The 8686-nt window shown below is 37.1% G+C and overlaps 2 protein-coding genes across 4 annotated transcripts in view; one reads left to right on the top strand and one right to left on the bottom strand.

Moving 5' to 3' along the window:
* LOC104776860 (serine carboxypeptidase-like 45) lies at positions 3414-6387 on the top strand. The gene is made up of 10 exons (XM_010501003.2): positions 3414-3775; positions 3873-3974; positions 4067-4162; positions 4724-4816; positions 4898-4977; positions 5052-5333; positions 5429-5553; positions 5663-5755; positions 5831-5948; positions 6026-6387. The coding sequence occupies exons 1-10, from the start codon at positions 3445-3447 to the stop codon at positions 6173-6175; spliced, it is 1470 nt and encodes a 489-aa protein (XP_010499305.1). The 5' UTR covers positions 3414-3444; the 3' UTR covers positions 6176-6387.
* The window catches only part of LOC104776861 (protein NEOXANTHIN-DEFICIENT 1-like), a 3807-nt gene continuing 951 nt past the window's right edge, over positions 5831-8686 (bottom strand). The window contains exons 2-12 of one of the 3 annotated variants that reach the window (XM_010501007.2): positions 8214-8348; positions 8000-8083; positions 7860-7923; positions 7712-7758; positions 7523-7577; positions 7387-7425; positions 6982-7147; positions 6806-6863; positions 6671-6727; positions 6325-6583; positions 5831-6171 (exon numbers count right to left, since the gene is read on the bottom strand). In XM_010501007.2, the coding sequence (XP_010499309.1) occupies positions 6373-6583; positions 6671-6727; positions 6806-6863; positions 6982-7147; positions 7387-7425; positions 7523-7577; positions 7712-7758; positions 7860-7923; positions 8000-8083; positions 8214-8314 (882 nt within the window). In that variant the 5' untranslated portion in view covers positions 8315-8348 and the 3' untranslated portion in view covers positions 5831-6171; positions 6325-6372. Of the gene's footprint in view, positions 6172-6324; positions 6584-6670; positions 6728-6805; positions 6864-6981; positions 7151-7386; positions 7426-7522; positions 7578-7711; positions 7759-7859; positions 7924-7999; positions 8084-8213; positions 8349-8686 lie in introns of all 3 variants that reach the window. The other 2 variants (XM_010501005.2, XM_010501008.2) reach the window with 2 other exon arrangements.

The following is an 8686-nucleotide window of genomic DNA, read 5'->3' as shown; positions in this document are numbered from 1 at the left end:
AACCAACAACTCCTTGGTGCGACTCCTACTACCCATGCTCAGCTGATTAAGCTTATCGATAAGAAAATCATAAACATATTCACTGCAATCCACGACTACTCTTTGGATGATGGCTTGCTTTTATGGTTTGCTATTAGATGTGTACATATTTGTATTATATACAGTAGACCGGGTTTGGTTAAGTAGCTTAATTATTGTGTATAGCCGGTTTAATAGTTTGTTAGAAGTGCATATAAACTTTGTAATCTTATCTGATTGAGAAATAGGAGAAATATGATTTTCGCAACATCTCTCTACAAATCGTTCTTTACTAATATGGTATCAGAGCAATTCTCTGCTCGCTTTCTCTGATTTCACCTTCGTCTTGTTGATTTCATCGTTTTTATCTTCCATTTCGTCTCTTATTTGTTGATCGGACCCCTAATTTGTGATCAATTCGAACTCGGAAGCATCCAAATCATCTTTGAGAGATTTGTCAGCTGTTCGATTATACAATTGAGCTTCGTTCTTCTTCAATGGCGAAACAAGGGAAGAAAACTCGTACTCGACAGACTACATCAGAGGAGGAGAGGTCTCTGATACGGACTAGAGCAGGATCTTTGAATCCAGCTAACGTCGATGTCGCGATAACACCACATCCTCGTTTTGTGACTGATCGCGATAGATCTGAAGTGATCTCTCTAAGGGAATAGAGTCCTTCGATAATGCGCATAGTCCGTTCTTTCTCCACTCAGCTGATCATCCAGGTTTGTCGATTGTGACTCATACTCTTGATGGATCCAATTACAACAACTGGTCTATTGCTATGCGGATGAGTCTAGATGCGAAAAAAAAACTCAGTTTCGTAGATGGATCATTACCTAGGCCAGATAGAGAAGATAGTTCATTCAAGATATGGAGTCGCTGTAATAGCATGGTGAAGGCATGAATTTTGAATGTGGTGAATCAACAGATTTATGATAGTATGCTTTATTATGAAGATGTTGTTGAGATGTGGAATGATCTGTTTCTCAGATTTAGAGTCAGTAATCTCCCAAGGAAGTACCAATTGGAGCAAGCTATTACTACTCTTAAACAAGGAACACTTGATTTGGCATCGTATTATACTAAAAATCTATTTCTTATTCATACTTATCTGAGCCTTTCCAAGCCTTTCTTAATATCATCACAAATAACATTGTACCCCAGAAATATTTTGATGCTAAGGAGTTTCAGGTTTGGTGTGATGCTATGAAGGCTGAAATTGGTGCTATGAAGAGAACTCAGACGTTTGATGTTTGTTCTTTGCCACCAAATAAAAAGGCGATTGGTTGTAAGTGGGTTTTTACGATTAAGTATCATGCTGATGGGAGTATAGAATGTTATAAAGCAAGGTTAGTTGCTAAAGGATATACTCAAGAAGAAGGATTAGACTATGAAGAGACTTTTTCACCTGTAGCGAAGCTTGCTTCCGTTAGAATGCTTCTCTTATTAGCCGCTAAGATGAAATGGTCAGTAACTCAGTTGGATATCTCGAATGCTTTTTTGAATGGGGATCTAGACGAAGAAATTTACATGAAGATTCCACCTGGTTATGCTGATCTTGTTGGTGAGGTTTTGCCACCGCGTGCAGTTTGTCGCTTAAACAAATCCATTTATGGTTTGAAGCAGGCTTCTCGGCAATGGTTTTTGAAGTTTAAAACCACTCTTCTTACTCTTGGATTTGAGAAATCTCATGCTGATCATACTCTGTTTATTAGAGATGCTCATGGTGTTTATCTTGCTGTTCTTGTTTATGTTGATGACATAATGATTGTCAGCAACAATGATGCAGCCGTGGATGGGTTTAAGGAACAGTTACAACACTTCTTCAAACTGAGATATCTGGGTCCGGCCAAGTATTTTCTTGGTATTGAGATAGCTCGATCTTCAGAAGGAATTTTCATTTGTCAAAGGAAGTATGTCCTGGAATTGCTGTCTACTACATGGTTCTTGGGGAGTAAACCTGCAAATATTCCTATGGATCCTAGTGTGAAGTTCTCTACGTCTGAAGGCAAGTCGATACCTCAACTTGATGTGTATAGACGATTAATGGGAAAGCTTATGTATCTTCAGATCACGAGACCAGACATCTCTTATGCAGTGAATACCTTATGTCAGTTTTCTTCTGATCCTAAGACTTTTCATTTAGCTGCAGTTCATCAAGTCTTACGTTATTTGAAGGGTACTGTGGGACAAGGTTTGTTCTATCCTACAGACCATAAGTTTGCTTTGTCAGGATTTTCTGATGCAGATTGGGCTAGGTGTCCTGACTCTAGACGATCTGTGACTGGTTATTGCACATTTATTGGTAATTCTTTAGTCTCTTAGAAAAGTAAGAAGCAATCAACAGCCTCTAGCAGCACAGCGGAATCAAAGTATAGAGTTATGTCTCTTGCTACTAAGGAATTGATTTGGCTTTCTCGCTTGCTGATTGATTTGAGGATTCCTTTTACACCGCCTGATCATCTTTACTGTGATAATCAGGCTGCTCTTCAGATTGCCAATAATGCAGTCTTTTACGAACGAACCAAACATATTGAGATTGATTGTCACATTACTCGAGATCAGGTGGAGCTTGGCTTTCTTAAGACCATGTATGTTCATACTGGTAACCAGATAGCCGATTGTCTAACTAAAGCACTTCATCTGGCACCTTTCAAGGAGCTCATGGTCAAGATGGGTGTTGCTAATATCTTTGTACCTCCATCTTGAGGGGGCTATAGATGTGTACATATTTGTATTATATACAGTAGACCGGATTTGGTTAAGTAGCTTAATTATTGTGTATAGCCGGTTTAATAGTTTGTTAGAAGTGCATATAAACTTTGTAATCTTATCTGATTGAGAAATAGGAGAAATATGATTTTCGCAACATATCTCTGCAAATCGTTCTTTACTAATATTTGCAACGGGGGCATAATGAGACACCTTCACAAATCGTCTAGTTTTTTCAACACTACTCTTGTCTAATTTTATTTCAACACACATTTCTAAAGCATGTCTACAGAATCTTTGAGTTTGAATAAATTTAACATTCAATTCAAAAAAAAAATATATATATATATATATATATATATATATATATATATAGATTGTAGGAGAAAATTTAAAATGAGGTATCTACCTATATAAATAAATAACTAAGTTCAAACGAACCTCAATTTTTAATTACTATTTACCAAATTAACTCTAAACTATAAAAGCGGAAATCTATTTTTTGTTGTTGTGGAAAATAAAGTGGGGAAAAATAACTCAAGGCAAAGTAAGTATACAACAAACAGATTATTTGGTAGTATACCGCTAATTTTTACCGCACTGGTGTATACATAAGTTACCTATGTGGTAAAATGTTACCAATAACACCCATATGTTAAAACTTAAAAAAAAAAAAATACATAAGAAAAAAGGTGAATCTTGATATAAATGTACAGAGCAGCAAGTGGGAAAACAAAGACCAAAGTCATCTTCCTTCTTCTCAAACCAAACAAACCACCAAGAAGAAGTGACATCATGTCTCCTCCTCTCCAATGGCTAACAATCTCTTTTGCCCTAATTATCTTTCTTAGCTCTTCCAGTGTTCTGTCCCACTCCTTCGATCGGGTCACCAGTTTACCCGGTCAACCCCAAGTCGGTTTCCAGCAATACTCCGGTTATGTCACTGTGGACGACAAGAAACAGAGGGCTATGTTTTACTACTTCGCCGAGGCTGAAACTGATCCAACCTCTAAGCCTCTCGTCCTCTGGCTCAATGGAGGTTTGTTACAAATCTTCACTCTCTCTCAACCACCAAATTTACATTATATAGAGACAGTACATAGAAAAAAAAAAGATAAATGTGAGTGTAAATGCAGGACCAGGATGTTCATCTTTGGGTGTTGGTGCATTCTCAGAGAACGGACCTTTTAGACCCAAAGGACCAATCTTGGTCAAGAATCTACATAGCTGGAACCAAGGTAACTAAATTAGAATTAAGTCTTTGTTCTTCAACATTTCAAACTTTTTATAAAGTCTTGATTTTTAAATTTTTGTTTGGTTGTGGTTGCAGAGGCTAATATGTTGTATCTGGAGACACCTGTTGGAGTTGGATTCTCTTATTCAACTCAGAGTTCTTCTTATGAGGGTGTCAACGATAAGATCACTGGTTAGTCTTCTTCTCCCTTAAACCCTTTCTTTTATTTCTTAATCTAAATTTAGTTTCTTGTTTTTGAGAATAAATGATTATATGAGGAACTGTGCTTTGCTGCATCTATTGATTTAGACTTTGCATACTTTTCTGTCTTTTTTTTTTCTTCCTTTTTCTAAATTCAGAAACAACAGAAAAAAAAACAAATCAAAAGTACGATTTTGTAACCACCAGAAATAAAATAAAAAAGACATCTTTTTAAAAGCTCTGGCTTCTTTGTTATGATGATGGTGTTACTGTGACCTGTGAATGTCATTTCTTTTGTTTTGTTCTTCTTTTTACAGGAAACAAAAAAAAAGTAGAATATTATTTATATTTTTTCCAAAATACTAGTAAAAGATTCAGCTTTTGTTTCTTTGTTTTGTGTCTCAGACTCTGACAAAAATAAAGAACAAAAGAATTCGACCTTTTGTGCAGATCACATCTGAGATTATTATTCTCTTCTTCTTGTTTCTTTCTGTTTTGTCTTTTAACTTCTCATACTCTCTTTTTGTCTTTTGTTTTGGTTTGCCACTTCAGCTAGAGACAACCTTGTGTTCTTGCAAAGATGGTTCCTCAAATTCCCTCATTATCTCAATCGAAGTCTCTTCATCACCGGTGAAAGCTATGCTGGTAATGTTCCCTCTTTTATTCTAATCACTTCAAGCTCTTTAGTTGTGAAGTTTCGTAGCTAATGTTTCAATGCAAATGTAGGCCATTATGTTCCCCAGTTAGCTCAGCTTATGATGCAGTACAACAAGAAGCACCATTTGTTCAATCTCAGAGGAATTGCTGTAAGTCATAATATGTTTATGTATATGTTTTGTCATTCCAATATGGTTATATGTTTTTAATCCGGCTTTTTTAGATTGGCAATCCGGTTCTGGAGTTTGCTACTGACTTCAATTCGCGGGCTGAGTACTTCTGGTCTCATGGCTTGATATCAGATTCCACTTACAAAATGTTCACTTCTTATTGTAACTACTCGCGCTATGTGAGTGAGTACTATAGAGGGTCAATGTCTAGTATATGTTCTAAAGTGATGAGTCAAGTTAGCACTGAGACAAGTCGATTTGTCGACAAATATGATGTTACTCTTGATGTCTGCATTCCCTCTGTCCTATCTCAATCCAAAGTAGTAAGCCCTAACGTGAGTCACAACACAAACATAAATATATTTGAGCTTTGTTATTTTCTCTGTGACTCTTGTGTTAATGAACTTTGTTGATTCTTTGGAATGAACAGCAAGTGGGAGAATCTGTGGATGTCTGTGTCGAAGATGAGACCGTGAACTATCTAAACCGAAGAGATGTCCAAGGAGCTCTTCACGCGCGGCTCGTTGGAGTACGTGAATGGACAGTTTGCAGCAAGTAAGTAATCCTTTTCTTCTTCACCAGTTTGCAGATGACTGCAATTAATGTTTAGTAGTCATTGACCAAAAATGGTTTTTGTTTTTGGTTTTCTCTTTGATTATGACAGTGTGCTTGATTACCAATTGCTTGATGTGGAAAAACCAACGATTAATATCGTAGGGAGCCTTGTTAGAGCTGGAGTTCCAGTTCTTGTCTACAGGTAATATATCAAAGTCTCTATTAAACATTACTTGTCTTCATGATTTAATTGGTGGGTGTTTTCTTGCAAGAACAGTGGAGATCAAGATTCTGTGATCCCTTTGACCGGAAGTAGAACCTTAGTAAGCAGATTGGCCAAACAATTGGGACTGAGTACAAGTGTGCCTTATCGAGTCTGGTTTGCAGGACAACAGGTAAAGAAGCAACATATTCTCTTATAGTACAAAAAGAACGATGAAAAAAAAATAACACATTGCATTTGGTGTTTCAGGTTGGCGGGTGGACTCAAGTCTATGGGAATGTCTTGTCATTTGCAACGGTGCGAGGAGCCTCACACGAGGTCCCATTCTCACAGCCTGAGAGATCACTTGTGCTGTTCAAGGCGTTCCTGGGCGGTCATCCTCTTCCTGAAGAATTCTGATATTTACCAGGATGTGTTGAGCTTATGAGTTATGTAAGTATAAAAAATTAGATTTTGGCAAAAGGCTTATCCTAAGAATGGCTTTATTCAATCGGCAGAAAAAGAAGAATCCAAAAAGCTGAAAGATTTGTTTTTGTAAAGATGTAAACCTTGTAGGAAGGAGGAAGTTGTATGTTCTTGGAATTTGAGTGTTGTGTTTACTTTGAAGGGTAGATTACAACAGGAGCTTCTACTTGCATTGTTAAGCATTTGAACTGAAGAGCTATAATTGGTTTCGATAGCATCACAGCTATGCTTAACCGCCTTTCATTTTCAAGCATCCCTTGTGATGTCTGTTTACATTCTGACAAAATTTCTGTCTCATCTTCCAAAGCTCCTGATACAACTGCAGGTCTCACCGGCCTCACCCTGCAAAATTCAATACAAATTCCTTTTAACAAGTGTTCGTCGCAATTCTATTGATTGATTGTTCTAAAGTGGAAGCAGTAATAACACCTGCAGTGGAGGTGGCATGAGTATTTGAGCAGGTTTGAGTTGTACTTTGTATTGCCACTGTCAGTATTTGACATTCTTGATGAGCTTACAAGCCAAGTCTCTTATAAGAAACAATCAAAAGAAGCAAACTTTTACCTAAAACTCGGGAGAGCCATTTTGATTGCAGGTCCCATCCAGTTTCCGACTTTGGTCTCTAAATTTGAGTTGGTCAGTTTGAAACCATACTTAGATATCAAAACATGACATCAGTTTTTTCGGAGCATTCTACGTAGAATCTTAAGTTAAGTTAGGCCAAGTAACGAAGAACTTACCGTCTGATCTAATTTGGATGTTACAGATATCTGCAGAAGCAGCAGCAGCAACTTCACTAACTTTAACCTCCACCAAATCCTCAGGATGAGCCAGAGTAGTTCCCAACCCAAATGTGTCCAAGAAACCAAAAGCTCTGTTCCTTTTTCGCTTTGGAACTGCAGTGATCTTCTGTTCCCAACCACAAAAATCACTTTTACTCAACACAGTACGTAAAAGAAGTTCAACCAAGACACATGTTTCATCCCATTTTCCAAGATTTTAGGAAGAATACTTTTTGTAGTTAATAATTGCAATGCCTCCACTTTGAGAAGACAGAAGTAATATTGTTTTCCTCAATTGGTAGTTAAAAAGAAACAGTAATTATTAAAAGCTAAATCAACTTTAAAGACCAAAGTGACACTAACTTTTGAAAATCTTGCAACTTGGCTTGGGAGTCCTACTTCCTGCAACACCACCATGTCATATAATAATGCATTATTACTCTCTAATCTCTCTTCATTCCATTATTAGAGAGCAAAGAAACAACGTAGACCCACCTACCTTGCGTCCATGATGACAAGCCTCATCGCTGTTCACAAGCACCCTCGCAGCCCATCTGAAATATAAACGAGATATTTATTCCAGTTGATAATGTAAGAATCTATTTAACAGAATATTCCCCAACTTGGCCACCTAAAGCTTTACTAAAGAATGGTTATACTAGTGCAAGAAGGGGAGACAAAAACATACGCGCATGATGTAGGAGGGTTCCATACAATCCCTGCAATTATGACAAGCTGAGCAAAAGCAACATAAAAAAGCAAGAGAATCGATCAAAGGATGTTGTTAGGATGATAAGTTTGAGTAAGTAGGGGGAAGAGGAAGGAAAAGAAGAGACCTCATCAAAGGCACCAGCGGGGCTATCATCGTAGCTAGCAAGGAAAAACCCACCAAGAGTGTATCTGACAAGCATATAAGAAACAATAATGGTCAAAGCAGTTTGAAGAAGCAGCAACAAGTTTCAGGAGATGCTTTTACCCAAAAGCTTCAACTAGTCGAAACTCCTTGGGGATGAATGCTCGAGCTGTCGCAGCCTTCACAAGATGAATTTGGTACAACGCACTGAAAGCACAATGGAATGCAAATTCAGCACATATAGTCTCAGCCTTCACAAGATGAATCTGATACTAGAAGAAGGCTTGAGAAAAATCTTAGAAAAGCTACAAAAAAAAAAAAGTAGAGTTTTTCTTGCCTTCCTTTGAAAATCCAAGGAGGCTTGGCATAGCCAGATGAAATGCTCCTTTCATCAACGTCCATGGATTGATGCAAGCTAGACGAAACCTTAGCAGACATGGGAGCTTGCTAAAATCAAACTTACTACATACACCTAGTATCAGAGAGATGTTGTTAACAAATTGAGCAAAGATCCAAAATTGACATCAAAATCTGCAACACATTCAATCAATCAAACTATACCAAAAAAGGTGTATATAACAATACATAATCCTAACCATATGGTAGGTAAACAACACAGTTATATCCAAATTGCGAACTTTTTATAATCTGTAAACTCTAATTTGGGTATTATAATCCCATTGCAAGAAAAAACTTTAGGAGAAAAAGCACGCAAAGACTCAATGTCTTCAATTTGAACCGAGATCAAATACAAAAACAAGCGATTTGAATCTCTTGTTAAAAAAAAAAAAAAAAAAAAAAAAAAAAAAA

Source organism: Camelina sativa, chromosome 3 (assembly GCF_000633955.1).
Source record: "Camelina sativa cultivar DH55 chromosome 3, Cs, whole genome shotgun sequence".
In the NCBI taxonomy this organism is placed as follows: Eukaryota; Viridiplantae; Streptophyta; class Magnoliopsida; order Brassicales; family Brassicaceae; genus Camelina; species Camelina sativa.
The sequence above is the reverse complement of the archived record's forward strand: the minus strand, read 5'-3'. Positions and strand labels throughout refer to the sequence as shown.